The following is a 15,370-nucleotide window of genomic DNA, read 5'->3' as shown; positions in this document are numbered from 1 at the left end:
CTCGTTGTTGCCAGGTTGTGTCTTCTCAGCTCTTTACTCGTTAGGGAGACTTCTCCAAAACAGCTGCACAACATCTGGACCAAACTCCATTTAGAAACTGAGCATTTAACACTGGCAGCAGCAGACCATAGGTGGTTTCATTTACCCTGAGCCGGATCCTAACAGAGGTCACCTCCGAACCACAGTGATCTAGAGGGGTAACAGGGAACAGATCCTTCAGATCTGATGGTGCCGGAACATTCAGGGAACTACTGGTACATTTTTTATTAACCATTAATAAAGCCGCTAATTAAAGCTGATAAAGGCTTTATAACGGAGCCTCATCAGGAGGTTTAACTCCGTGTTACCTGTAGAGATGCAGTCTTTAATCCGAGTTTAACTTTAGGACGAGCCGGTTCGGGTCCCAGGCTGTTAGCCGCCTGTGGCTAACTGTACGCACTGCTGGAATGAACTCTGAAGGCCAACGGCTAATCCTGCTGTTAGCCGTGTTAGCTCCTCAGAGAAACACGTAAATAAAGTTTAACGCCGCCGTGACGTCACTACTGACCCGTTAAAACGGCAGAACACAAACTGACGTTTCTCTTTCTCCTGACAGGTTAGCTGATGTTAGCACCGTTAGCATCCGAGGCAGCAGCTGCATCCAATGGCAACGGTGTGTCTGCAATCCTGTCCGGGCAGGAACTCGGGACACAGGGACACGGGTTCCTCTGAGGTGAGTCTGACTGCAGCTGTTTCATTGGCTGATCAAACAGGAAATGTCACAGAATGAGAAACGAATGTGATGTTTTTCCTGAAGAAGAGTTCAGACTCAGGCTGTTTGTCCACTGCAGGTGTGTGTGTGTGTGTGTGTGTGTGTGTGTGTGTGTGTGTGTGTGTGTGTGTGTGTGTGTGTGTAATCCCTGGAAACCATCGTCTGACTGACCAAGTGGACGAGTCTTAAAGCGTTTACATGACAGAGGAGATGTGTTAGAGCAGCTTCCTCATCCTCATCAGTCACAGACTCCTCTTCTTCCACCATCTTCATCTTTGTGTTCGTGCTGAAGAGAAAACAGGAAAAGTCAATTAAATCACTGAAGATTAAAATAAATCTAACGTTAGAAATTTCCAGTTTGGTGTCAAGTGAGCGACACAACTTCATTACTCTGGTCTCCTGAAAATCCTGTTTACAGCCCTGAAATAAGAACACTCTGTGTGTGTGTGTGTGTGTGTGTGTGTGTGTGTGTGTGTGTGTGTCTGTGTGTGTCTGTCTGTGTCTGTCTGTGTGTGTCTGTGTCTGTGTCTGTGTGTGTGTGTGTGTGTGTGTGTGTGTGTGCTGGGGAGGGGGGGGGGTCTGTATTTTGCCTGGATTGGGTTCAGTCTGGTCCAGTTTAGCAGCAGAATGTGAGCATGTGATATTCTATATGATTGTTACTGTGAAGAGCTGCAGAGTTTAAAGGTGAAATCAGGACCATCTGAGTCCTCCACCGCTTCATCGCGTCTCTTCACTCAGCTTCAGCTGTTGTTGCCAGACGCTGATAAGATGACGATCCAGTGACTTTGTGTCTTTCATCTGAGCCTCATCTTGTTTGTTTTCAGGTGGTTTGTGATTATTAAAGCTCAGCGTATCCACATCAGACCTCTGCTCCTCAGTCCACCTGGGACAGGAACCCCCCCATCAGCCCAGACAGTTACAAACTGATCTGGATTCAGTCTTACCTGCCCCCTTTCACCTGGAACAGGTCTTCATAGAGGTCACCAAGGAATGAAGACAGGCCAAACAAACAAACAAACGTCTGATCGTTTACTGTGACATTAGATTTAGTTTTTCTAACAGCTGGTAAAACGGGCTGAAAACACACAGAGGTTTGGTTCATGGATGTAGATTGACATCAGATCCACAGACTGACATGAAAACTAAATTGGTGGATTGTCCCTTTAATGTAACACACTGTCAGCCTGTATTACACTGTGTGTGTGTGTGTGTGTTCAGTGTTTTTCCAGCCTCTCTCTCTCTCTCTCTCTCTCTCTCTCTCTCTCTCTCTCTCTCTGAACAGCTGACAGCAGAAGAAGAAGGCCAGCTGATCTATTTATAGCAGAATCCCTCAGAGTCTCAGACCCGATCCGCCACAGTCCTGCAGTCCTGCAGCACTACACACCACAGACACCACCTCCAGACCTCCGTCATGCCCGGCAACCAGGCCCGGTGTCGGGCCAGAGACCGCAACAACATCCTGAACCGGCCCGAGTTTATGTCCCTGAACCAGCCCCCCCGCAGGGAGCAGGTGGTGGGGGAGGGGCGAGGGGGTGGTGGTCCGAGGAGAGCCGTGAGACAGCAGAGTCAGCAGGACGACACAGGACTGAGGTAAGATTCAGAGGCTCCGCCCACTGATATCACAGCTGACATTTACAGTCCGAACAGATCTGCCAGGTATCTGTTGAGACCTTCCCCAGATCCTGGACCTGGTCCTGATCCTAAACCAGACTTTTTAGTTTTAAAGTTTCAGTCTGTTAAATACAGATTTAACCAATTTAACTGCCAAGTGTTTATATCTGTCCAGACCTGATCCTGAAACTTTACAGTCCAGCTGACGGTTTTACAGGTGGTCCAGCAGAAACCGGTTTCTCATGCTGCTGTGTCCATGTGAACAAGTTTCTGTGATCAGTCCTGGTTCTGTGAACAACTGATGCTGTGAAGCTTCGGCGGGAGAAGCTGAGGAGCAGGGCTGGGTATCGTTACTGATACCTTACCTTTGATACCGATTCCTGAACGATACTTTTTTCAATACCAAATTTTTAAAAATCTATTCTAGAAAATCTACAGTTCACATAAACTTTGAAAATTCAATTTTTCAGTTTCTGCACTTTTCATTCGTACATGCATGGAAAACGTGCAAAGTAAGTTTCATCAGATTCGACGTGTTGCCAGTTTTGGTAGAAATGATCGGAAGAATGTGCGCGACATGACACGACATGCTGCAAGCTTATTGGCTCACTCACGTTGACGAGATTGACCCATTAGGTATCGAAATCTGGATTGAACTAAAACTTTCGGTGGTATCGAGGCAATAGACTCATACTACTGATGAATCCAGACTTTGCCACAGATCCAGGACTGTGGACTGGCCTTACCAGGGGCGGAAAGTAACCAGGTACATTTATTCAAGTACAGTTTCCAAGTACAAGAAGTTTATTCTGCTTTCCAGTACATTCAGAGATATTTTACTCTGGAGTTTCCAGAGAGGACGAGATGAGTGTGAGACAGGTAAACAGACAGTTTACATGACCCAAACACAAAACGAGTGCAGGTGATGCACGCCGAGTGGCTTCAACACAGCCACTGAAATTTTAACGCACGGAATCAGGTGAGACACCAGCCTCACCTGAGGGAAACACTGTAGGAAACTCCCAGTCGGGCTGAGTCCTGTTCCTGGTGTTGGGACTGTCTTTGTACTTTGTACCTCAGACTGTCTTGTCTCTCTGTCCTCAGGGGGTCCAGGGACTCCTCCGAAGGGGGTTCAGCAGCCGACGGGGGGGTGAAGGACGCGCCTCGTTACCCGGAGCAGGACTGTATGCAGCTGAACCCGTCATTTCGGGGCATTGCCATCAACTCTCTGCTGGCCATCGACATCAGCCTGTCAAAACGCCTGGGCATGTGTGTGAGGCCTCACGGCCCCGGGGCCCCGCTCCGGCCCATGGTGAGTCTCCTGGCCCTCAGCGGACATGCCCTTCCTTGGCTTTGTGGGACTCTGATCTGTTTGTGGAGGAGCAACACGCTGGCCGGACAGGAAGTCCTCGTCAACCTGCTGCTGGGTAAGAGACCAGAGGTGGTCTGAGGCCTGTGGGGGGGGGGGGGGGCTAAACTCACTAACCTGCTTGTTGAAGGAAAGAAACTGTGAATAAAGATGAGTCAGAGACTGTCACAGTCCAGACTGACTCTGTGTCTCTGTCTGTGTGCAGCTCTGATCCTGGATCTGATGACGGTCGCTGGGATGCAGAAGCTGGTCAAACGCAGAGGACCCTGGGATTTCCCTCCAGGGTTTTTGGACTACGTTGCCATGGATACATATTCTTTCCCAGCAGCCCACGCCAGCCGAGCCGTCATGGTGTCCAAATTCCTACTGAACCACCTGGTCCTGGCGGTCAGTGGATCTGTCTTTGTTTTTTACTGTTCATGTTGTTCAGGGTCTGTGTGGTAAAATGCTGCTGCCCTGTGAGCAAAGCACTGATCTCAGACCAGTCTGTGGCAGCTCGCTGACACCACTGCACTGAGTCCACTTGGCTCAGATCAGTTCCTTGATAATTAATCAGTGAATTGATTATTTGTTTGGTCTATAAAAACTGTTTAAAATGCCTGTCACAGGTTCCCAGAGTCCAAAGTGACGTCTTCAAATGTGTCAAAGACAAAGTATTAGATCCAGAGTCAATAATCAAAATCACTGTAATCATCTGATCCGTGAACTGAAGCTCTGAAGGACAGTTTCAGAACATGGAGTCAGGTTAGTGTCACCTGGAAACACCTGGAAACATCTGCAGACGTCTGACAGTCAGCAAACTTTCATGAGCATCTCGTAAACATGTTGGTGACAATAAAGAAAAAACAATAAAACCAACAAACTATTCTCAGACAAAATCTGTGATTCAGTTTTAAAAAATCAGATTCATGAAAAGTCAAAGACCCTAGCTGTCCTGTCCAGAGACCTGTCTCTGCAGGGGAGGGGGGTGGGCAGCTGAGGACCAAACCTCAGATGGTTAAAAATAAATGTAATTATCACTGAGCCACTGGAATCAGGTTTATGAGACGAGCTGTGTTGTTCAGGTGCAGCATGTTTACACCTTTGTCCTCTTTGTCCTCACCTTTGACCCGAGTTTCATTGGACCCGAGTCCAGATCTTTCTCCTCCTCTGATGTTAAAACATAAATTATGGTAAAGTTTATTTATTGATCATGTTTCATACAGAAAGACTGTTCAAAGTGCTTAGCTTAGCTTAGCTTAGCTTCTCATTTGACTGCAGTGACTTACTGGTGTACTCCAGGACACTGTGTGGTTACAGGTGTCTCTCCACACTCCTCTGTAACAACAGAACTTCATTGTGTCATAAACCGTCGTTGTCCTCCAGGTGCCTCTGAGGATCCTGCTCTACCTGTGGGCGGTCCTGGTGGGCGTATCCCGGGTGCTGCTGGGTAAACATCACCTCTCCGATGTTGGATGTGGATTTGCTCTTGGCTTCCTGCACTTCACTCTGGTGGAGTCTGTGTGGCTGGACTCTGCCACCTGCCAGACCCTCATTTCCATCGGCACGCTGCGCTGGACTCCACTGGTTTAGAACAAGATTGTACTGGTTATGCTGGTTCAGATTGGATTAAGTCTATTACAGACTGTTTTAGTCCAGTTTGGACTGGTCCTTTTGGATTCTTCTACCTGCCAGAATCTCATGTCTGTCGGCATGCTGTGCTGGTCTCTACTGGTTTAGACAGGTGTGAGTTGGTTTAGACATGACTCAACTGGTTTAAACCTGGTTTGGCTGACTGCTACAGACTGTTTTAGTCCAGTCTGGACTTTGTCTACCAGATGCTTATCTCATGTTATACTGGACACCACATTTTTTAAACTGGTTTGGACCAGTATGAACTGGTTTGGACTGGTCCTGCTAACGGCACACAGGACACGGTTTGTTAGGACTGGTTTAGAAAGCTTTAAGGTTGCTATAAACTGCTGTAGTCCACTTGGGACTGGTTTGAACTGGTCCTGTTGTGCTGTCAGAGACATTTAGATTTTTTGCAGGAACCCGTTTAGAGAGTCTGGAACCTGATGTGCCGGGTTCAGATCGTGGTTTGGTTGACTTGGTCGCCTGGCAGACTCTGACGTGGTTTTGAGTTTTTAGTGTGTGATGCCTCTGAATGTGTTTGGTGTGTGTAGCTGATGTTTGTGTGTCAGGTCCCTAAGTGAATGTGACTCAGGACCGTCCTCTGTGTTTAGGGTTCAGTTTGACATCGCTTTGCTCCCGTGCAGAATGTAAACACGTTTTTTGTGGGGTTTTTTGTTTGTTCCTCATCCGTCCGGTCTTGGTCCTGGTTCCTGTCCAGTTCGGTTCTGACCAGATACCTAAAAATTCTAAACTCAGACTCGACTTACTGTTTTTTTTCTGATCTTTAACCACATCACAGACGCTGATCTCCTCATTTCACCATTAAAAAAAGTCTCAGAGGGAAAAAGAAGCAGATTCATGGAGCAAACTCATCGACAGTTCTCTGAACGTCAGGAAGCAGCAACTGAACAGCTGAGCTACGAAAACGTTCAGGCAGCTCAGAGATGTTTAGAAGAACACAGATGTGACTTTTAGTCTCCAGCTATAAAATATCAGTAGTTCTTTTTTTATAAACTAAGTCTGGACTAATCTTTTTTTTTTGAAAATCAAGTGATTAAATCATTTTTAGACCAACACCAGATCAGATTCTGGTGCCAGTGTTAAAACGGTTCATTTTTCACAACATGAATTTCTTGGATGATGCCGGGTTGTTCTCTGGTGGTGTTTGGCTGAAAGCTCGGGAAAAAGCTGGTAGGTGGACCTTAGGCCAAGATGATTCTGTCTGAATAATGAAGTCAGTTCAAAATGAAACAGATCTGTGGTTTCTCTGCTTGTTTCAGATCAAACCTCTGAACTGTTTCTCCAGTTTCACGCCTCGTTTTCAGCTGCTTGTGTTTACAGACTAAAGGTTTCACAGGAGGTTTCTCAGAAAGTTACTGACAGTAAAGTTGTGGTTGGTTCAGAGCTGAAGCTCAGGTGCTGCATTTGGAGAATCTGGATTTGACTGTAGAAACACGGGTTCAGTGAGTGTGGACGTGGCGTCGTGCTGTGAACAGCTGATATGAACAGAGGGTAAAACGTGTGAGAGTAAACTGCTGCTAAAATCAGCTGTTTTCTGACTGAATTTCTGAACTGAACTCAGACAGAAACTGAAGCGAGTTTGTGAGAAAAGTTGTAACTATGCATCTGTTTTGTTTTACTGAATAAAAACTGTTTTCACTCATCTGTTTGGAGCCGTTACTTCAGCAGTGATCAAAGTAACTCAGTACATTTACTGTTCCTGACTTAGTACTTTTACTTCAGTACAATTCTTGATGTAGTACTTCCACTTTCACTTGAGTAAATGTTTTGCAGGATATTTGTACTTTTACTTAAGTACTAAGCTTCAGTACTTCCTCCACCACTGTCTGACAATAAACTGACCTGTGGGTAAATTCGCCTGTTTGTAAATTCACCTGTCGTAAATTTGCCTGTAAGTAAACAATAATATGTACAATAATATATACAATGTTGTAGAAATATAACCTGTCAGGTGTACATTATGTACATTTATAATAAATAAATAGAGCCACGGTTCTCTAATGATATGTACAGTTGTGCAGCAGTGTGTAGTTTATGCACAGTAGTTGTAACAGTTGACTCAGCTAGTTTCCTGACAGGTGTAATTATTACTTACTTCTTGAATGAATATATTTAAAAACAACAGATGACGAAGTAACGTGACACAAACGTTCATCAGCTTTACAGCTGTTTGTATACAGAGGCGTGGACGTGGCGGCTAATTTGACCCCCTGAACGTGCTCAAAAAGTCACCAAACTTTGCCCAAAATTGTCCCCCGACGAAAATTCTTGTTTGACACTGTCCGTGAGACCAGCCAAACGGCTCTGCAGCGCCCCCTAGAGTGTGAAAATATTCACCATAAGACCTACGGACTTGAAAATCGGTACACAGATGCATCACGTTGAGACGAGAAAAAAAGCCTCTTAGAGAAAAATTCAATGATGTACAGGAAGTCGGAAAGACCTTTGGAAAGTCTGCACCATTTTGCCTTTCGCACTTGCAGTACTTTGACGAACTCCTCCTAGGGGAATTGTCTGATTGTGCTGAATTTTGGACAGATTGTTCAGGGGGCATTACGGACAGTTCAGTCAAATTTTTTGATGTGGATTACACGGTCTGCCCGTGGCGGCACTAAAATGACCCTTCACCAACACACAGGAAATGGATGTATTTGTGGCTGTATCTCACATATACTTCATCCAGTGTGGATGAAAAAAAATTAGGCATGATGACCATGTGATTCTCAACAGATTGATATACTAATATGATGATACAGTCATAGCGCCATCTAGAATAGAATAGAATAGATCTTTATTGTCATTGTCACAGGTACAACGAAATTTAAAGTGCTCTCCAGTCAGTGCATTAAGAAAAATATTAAAAAGAATAAATAAATAAAACATATAGAACATATAGTAACACTAGCAGCATACACAACAGACATACACACGCAGTCATACGCACCAAATCATTTCCTAAAAACAGAGTATTGCATATTATTTTTTTGCAGTATTGAGGGTTGTTATTGCGGTTGGATAAAAACTGTGTTTGAGTCTGTTTGTCCTTGCATTTATTGACCTGTACCTTCTGCCTGAAGGCAATAGTTCAAACAGGGAGTGACCGGGATGGTGGGTGTCCTTTATAATGTTCTGTGCTTTTTTCAAACAGCGAGAGCTGTGTAGTTCTTCCAGTGTGGGGAGAGGGCAGCCGACTATCTTTTGGGCAGTGTTGATGACCCTCTGGAGTGCTTTCCTCTGAGCCGCTTTGCAGCTGGTGTACCATACACACATGCAGTATGTTAGTATGCTCTCAATGGAGGCACGATAAAAGGACACCAGCAGTCTTTGTGTGATGTTATTCCTCCTGAGTATCCTCAGGAAGTACAGTCTCTGCTGGGCCTTTTTCAGCAGCTCAGAGGTGTTCACGCTCCAGGATAGACTCTCCTCTATGTGGACACCCAGGAAGCGGAAGTCTGCCACCCTCTCCACACAGTCCCCATTGATGGTTAAAGGTGTGATCTCCGTTTTCTTTCTCCTGAAGTCTATGATGAGCTCTTTGGTTTTTGAGGTGTTTAGGAGCAGGTTGTTTGCCCTGCTCCATGTTGACAGTCGCTCCACCTCATCTCTGTAGGCAGACTCCCCCCTACCCCCGGAGATGAGTCCCACCAATGTAGTGTCATCTGCAAATTTCACCATTTTGTTGCTGTGATGAACAGGGGAGCAGTCGTGTGTGTAGAGGGAGTAGAGCAAGGGACTCAGCACACAGCCCTGGGGAGAGCCAGTACTGAGGCTTAGGGCTGTGGATGTGTGGTGGCCCACTCTGACCCTACTACTGGCTACTGGATCTACTGGCTGTATGCATTATTTTTAGCCCTTTTTTCCACATTCCACACATTGTATTTTAATGAAGTCCTCTTAGGGACATATTCTGATACATTAGAAATGTTTTTTCATGGTTCACAAGACAATGATGAGTAAAATTTATCAAAAGCTTTCATCAAAGTTACACGTTGCCGGCGGGGCGGCAAGACGAAGCTGACAAAACACAAAACATAGGAAATGGATGTATTAGCAGATGTTTCTCCCAAATACTCAATCTCCTTAAGTACTTGACATTTAGAGTCCATTCTAAAATATGATTTTTTTGGCATATATTGACGCCTTACCCCTGTATGACGTTTTTTTATGACATTTTGAGGCTAAAAATTTTTTTGACTTTTTTTGACTGTTTTTGACGCCTTACTATACTATAACCATTTTTATGACATTTTGAGGCTAAAAAAATTTTGACTTTTTTTCACTGTTTTTGACGCCTTACTATACTATGACCATTTTTATGACATATTGAGGATGTGACATTTTTCACCGATCCTCAGGGGAGCAAGATAGAGACATGCGACCTTGTCCTAGCCCCCCATTTGTGGGTACCCCGAGTCCAACGGTACCACCCTTAAGTCTCTAGGACTTAGGGTTCCAGAGTTATGAGCATTTGAAGTTCCCCCATAAAAGTGAGTTGGGAGAGTGAAAATTTCACCCAGAAAGTGTTTAGGAGCACGTTTCAGAGCCTCAGGAGAGGTATTTTTTGTCAAACTGAAGTTGGTGTTTAGGGTTGTCAAGAGTGTACAGGGCTTGGAGTTTTAAGCATTTTGAGGCCTTTCTGAAAAATGACTTTTTTTGGCCAATTTTGACACCTTACTATACTATGACCATTTTTATGACATTTTGAGGCCAAAAAAAATGTTGACATTTTTTGGCAGATTTTGACAACATACTATACTCTGACGTTTTTTATGACATTTTGAGGTCTAAAAATTTTTTGACTTTTTTTGCCCGAAAAAAACGCCATACTATACTATGACGTTTTTTATGACTTTTGGAGGTCAAAAATTTTTTTGACTTTTTTTGTCCAATTTTGACGCCTTACTATACTACGACGTTTTTTATGACATTTTGAGGTCAAAAAAAATTTTGGCTTTTTTTGTCCGATTTTGATGCCATACTATGCTATGACGTTTTTTATGACTTTTGGAGGTCAAAAACAATTTTGACTTTTTTTGTCAGAAAAAAACGCCATCCTATAATATGGCGTTTTTGATGACTTTTGGAGGTCAAAAAAAATGTTGACTTTTTTTGTCCGATTTTGAAGCCATACTATACTATGATGTTTTTTATGACTTTTGGAGGTCAAAAAAAATTTTGACTTTTTTTGCCCGAAAAAAACGCCTTACTATACTATGACGTTTTGTATGACATTTTGAGGTCAAAAAAAATTTTGACGTTTTTTGCCCGAAAAAAACACCATACTATACTATGACGTTTTTTATGACTTTTGGAGGTCAAAAAAAATGTTGACTTTTTTTGTCCGAAAAAAACGCCATACTACACTATGACGTTTTTTATGACTTTTGGAGTTCAAAAAATTTTTTGACTTATTTTGTCCGATTTTGACGCCTTACTATACTACGACGTTTTTTATGACATTTTGAGGTGGAAAAAATTTTTGACTTTTTTTGTCCGATTTTGACGCCTTACTATACTATGACGTTTTTTAAGACATTTTGAGGTGGAAAAAATTTTTGACTTTTTTTGCCCGAAAAAAACGCCATACTATACTATGACGTTTTTTATGACTTTTGGAGGTCGAAAAAAATTTAGACTTTTTTTGCCCGAAAAAAACGCCATACTATACTATGACGTTTTTTATGACTTTTGGAGGTCCAAAAAAGTTTTGCCTTTTTTTGCCCGAAAAAAACGCCATACTATACTATGATGTTTTTTATGACTTTTGGAGGTCGAAAAAATTTTTGACTTTTTTTGCCCGAAAAAAACGCCATACTATACTATGACGTTTTGTGTGACTTTTGGAGGTCGAAAAATTTTTTGACTTTTTTTGCCCGAAAAAAACGCCATACTATACTACGTTTTTTATGACTTTTGGAGGCCGAAAAAAATTTTGACTTTTTTTGTCCGATTTTGACGCCATACTATACTATGACGTTTTTTATGACTTTTGGAGGTGGAAAAAAATTTTGACTTTTTTTGTCCGATTTTGACGCCTTACTATACTATGACCTTTTTTATGACATTTTGAGGTGGAAAAAATTTTTGACTTTTTTTGCCCGAAAAAAACGCCATACTATACTATGACGTTTTTTATGACTTTTGGAGGTCCAAAAAAAATTTGACTTTTTTTGCCCGAAAAAAACGCCTTACTATACTATGACGTTTTTTATGATATTTTGAAGTCGAAAAAAGTTTTTGACTTTTTTTGCCCGAAAAAAACGCCATACTATACTATGACGTTTTTTATGACTTTTGGAGGTCAAAAAAATTTTTGACTTTTTTTGCCCGAAAAAAACGCCATACTATACTATGACGTTTTTTATGACTTTTGGAGGCCGAAAAAAATTTTGACTTTTTTTGTCCGATTTTGACGCCTTACTATACTATGACGTTTTTTATGACATTTTGAGGTGGAAAAAAATTTTGACTTTTTTTGTCCGATTTTGACGCCTTACTATACTATGACGTTTTTTATGACATTTTGAGGTGGAAAAAATTTTTGACTTTTTTTGCCCGAAAAAAACGCCATACTATACTATGACGTTTTTTATGACTTTTGGAGGCCGAAAAAAATTTTGACTTTTTTTGTCCGATTTTGACGCCTTACTATACAATGACGTTTTTTATGACATTTTGAGGTGGAAAAAATTTTTGACTTTTTTTGTCCGATTTTGACGCCTTACTATACTATGACGTTTTTTATGACATTTTGAGGTGAAAAAAATTTTTGACTTTTTTTGTCCGATTTTGACGCCTTACTATACTATGACGTTTTTTATGACATTTTGAGGCGGAAAAAATTTTTGACTTTTTTTGCCCGAAAAAAACGCCATACTATACTATGACGTTTTTTATGACTTTTGGAGGCCTAAAAAAATTTTGACTTTTTTTGTCTGATTTTGACGCCTTACTATACTATGACGTTTTTTATGACATTTTGAGGTGGAAAAAATTTTTGACTTTTTTTGCCCAAAAAAAACGGCATACTATACTATGACGTTTTTTATGACTTTTGGAGGCCGAAAAAAAATTTGACTTTTTTTGTCCGATTTTGACGCCTTACTATACTATGACGTTTTTTATGACTTTTGGAGGCCGAAAAAAAATTTGACTTTTTTTGTCCGATTTTGACGCCTTACTATACTATGACGTTTTTTATGACATTTTGAGGTGGAAAAAATTGTTGACTTTTTTTGTCCGATTTTGACGCCTTACTATACTATGACGTTTTTTATGACATTTTGAAGTCGAAAAAACTTTTTGACTTTTTTTGACCGAAAAAAACGCCATACTATACTATGACGTTTTTTATGACTTTTGGAGGTCAAAAAAAATTTTGACTTTTTTTGTCCGATTTTGACGCCTTACTATACTATGACGTTTTTTATGACTTTTGGAGGTCGAAAAATATTTTGACTTTTTTTGCCCGAAAAAAACGCCATACTATACTATGACGTTTTTTATGACTTTTGGAGGTCAAAAAGAAATTTGACTTTTTTTGCCCGAAAAAAATGCCATACTATACTTTGACGTTTTTTATGACTTTTGGAGGCCAAAAAAAATTTTGACTTTTTTTGTCCGATTTTGACGCCTTACTATACTATGACGTTTTTTATGACATTTTGAGGTGGAAAAAATTTTTGACTTTTTTTGTCCGATTTTGACGCCTAATTATACTATGACGTTTTTTATGACATTTTGAGGTGGAAAAAATTTTTGACTTTTTTTGTCCGATTTTGAAGCCTTACTATACTATGACGTTTTTTATGATATTTTGAGGTGGAAAAAATTTTTGACTTTTTTTGCCCGAAAAAAACACCATACTATACTATGACGTTTTTTATGACTTTTGGAGGCCGAAAAAAAATTTGACTTTTTTTGTCCGATTTTGACGCCTTACTATACTATGACGTTTTTTATGACTTTTGGAGGCCGAAAAAAAATTTGACTTTTTTTGTCCGATTTTGACGCCTTACTATACTATGACGTTTTTTATGACATTTTGAGGTGGAAAAAATTCTTGACTTTTTTTGCCCGAAAAAAACGCCATACTATACTATGACGTTTTTTATGACTTTTGGAGGCCGAAAAAAAATTTGACTTTTTTTGTCCGATTTTGACGCCTTACTATACTATGACGTTTTTTATGACATTTTGAGGTGGAAAAAATTGTTGACTTTTTTTGTCCGATTTTGACGCCTTACTATACTATGACGTTTTTTATGACATTTTGAAGTTGAAAAAACTTTTTGACTTTTTTTGACCGAAAAAAACGCCATACTATACTATGACGTTTTTTATGACTTTTGGAGGTCAAAAAAAATTTTGACTTTTTTTGTCCGATTTTGACGCCTTACTATACTATGACGTTTTTTATGACTTTTGGAGGTCGAAAAATATTTTGACTTTTTTTGCCCGAAAAAAACGCCATACTATACTATGACGTTTTTTATGACTTTTGGAGGTCAAAAAAAAATTTGACTTTTTTTGCCCGAAAAAAATGCCATACTATACTTTGACGTTTTTTATGACTTTTGGAGGCCAAAAAAAATTTTGACTTTTTTTGTCCGATTTTGACGCCTTACTATACTATGACGTTTTTTATGACATTTTGAGGTGGAAAAAATTTTTGACTTTTTTTGTCCGATTTTGACGCCTAATTATACTATGACGTTTTTTATGACATTTTGAGGTGGAAAAAATTTTTGACTTTTTTTGTTCGATTTTGAAGCCTTACTATACTATGACGTTTTTTATGATATTTTGAGGTGGAAAAAATTTTTGACTTTTTTTGCCCGAAAAAAACACCATACTATACTATGACGTTTTTTATGACTTTTGGAGGTCCAAAAAAAATTTGACTTTTTTTGTCCGATTTTGACGCCTTACTATACTATGACCTTTTTTATGACATTTTGAGGTCGAAAAAATTTTTGACTTTTTTTGCCCGAAAAAAACGCCATACTATACTATGACGTTTTTTATGACTTTTGGAGGTCGAAAAAAATTTGACTTTTTTTGCCCGAAAAAAAACGCCATACTATACTATGACGTTTTTTATGACTTTTGGAGGTCGAAAAAAATTTAGACTTTTTTTGCCCGAAAAAAACGCCATACTATACTATGACGTTTTTTATGACTTTTGGAGGTCCAAAAAAAATTTGACTTTTTTTGCCCGAAAAAAAACGCCATACTATACTATGACGTTTTTTATGACTTTTGGAGGTCGAAAAAATTTTTGACTTTTTTTGCCCGAAAAAAACGCCATACTATACTATGACGTTTTTTATGACATTTTGAGGTGGAAAAAATTTTTGTCTTTTTTTGTCCGATTTTGACACCTTACTATACTATGACGTTTTTTATGACATTTTGAGGTGGAAAAAATTTTTGACTTTTTTTGCCCGAAAAAAAACGCCATACTATACTATGACGTTTTTTATGACTTTTGGAGGTCGAAAAAATGTTTGACTTTTTTTGCCCGAAAAAAACGCCATACTATACTATGACGTTTTTTATGACATTTTGAGGTCGAAAAAATTTTTGACTTTTTTTGCCCGAAAAAAACGCCATACTATACTATGACGTTTTTTATGACTTTTGGAGGTCGAAAAAAATTTTGACTTTTTTTGTCCGATTTTGACGCCTTACTATACTATGACGTTTTTTATGACATTTTGAGGTGGAAAAAAATTTTGACTTTTTTTGTCCGATTTTGACGCCTTACTATACTATGACCTTTTTTATGACATTTTGAGGTCGAAAAAATTTTTGACTTTTTTTGCCCGAAAAAAACGCCATACTATACTATGACGTTTTTTATGACTTTTGGAGGTCCAAAAAAAATTTGACTTTTTTTGTCCGATTTTGACGCCTTACTATACTATGACGTTTTTTATGACATTTTGAAGTCGAAAAAACTATTTGACTTTTTTTGCCCGAAAAAAACGCCATACTATACT

At 40.1% G+C, this 15,370-nt stretch overlaps 1 protein-coding gene across 2 annotated transcripts; it reads left to right on the top strand.

Moving 5' to 3' along the window:
* Positions 1-598: 598 nt before the first annotated feature.
* On the top strand, positions 599-7,010 carry LOC121184051 (inactive phospholipid phosphatase 7-like). 2 transcript variants are annotated; one of them, XM_041041418.1, is made up of 5 exons: positions 599-712; positions 2,034-2,341; positions 3,467-3,789; positions 3,937-4,118; positions 5,097-7,010. In XM_041041418.1, exons 2-5 carry the CDS (start codon positions 2,163-2,165, stop codon positions 5,301-5,303), a joined length of 891 nt encoding a protein of 296 aa, XP_040897352.1. In that variant the 5' UTR covers positions 599-712; positions 2,034-2,162; the 3' UTR covers positions 5,304-7,010. The 2 variants fall into 2 exon arrangements, with proteins under 2 accessions (XP_040897352.1, XP_040897351.1); XM_041041417.1 differs by having other exon boundaries at positions 633-712; positions 1,576-2,341.
* The last annotated feature ends 8,360 nt before the right edge of the window (positions 7,011-15,370 follow it).

Source organism: Toxotes jaculatrix, chromosome 7, assembly GCF_017976425.1.
Source record: "Toxotes jaculatrix isolate fToxJac2 chromosome 7, fToxJac2.pri, whole genome shotgun sequence".
In the NCBI taxonomy this organism is placed as follows: Eukaryota; Metazoa; Chordata; class Actinopteri; family Toxotidae; genus Toxotes; species Toxotes jaculatrix.
Note: the sequence above shows the minus strand (reverse complement) of the source record. Positions and strands in the feature narration are given on the sequence as shown.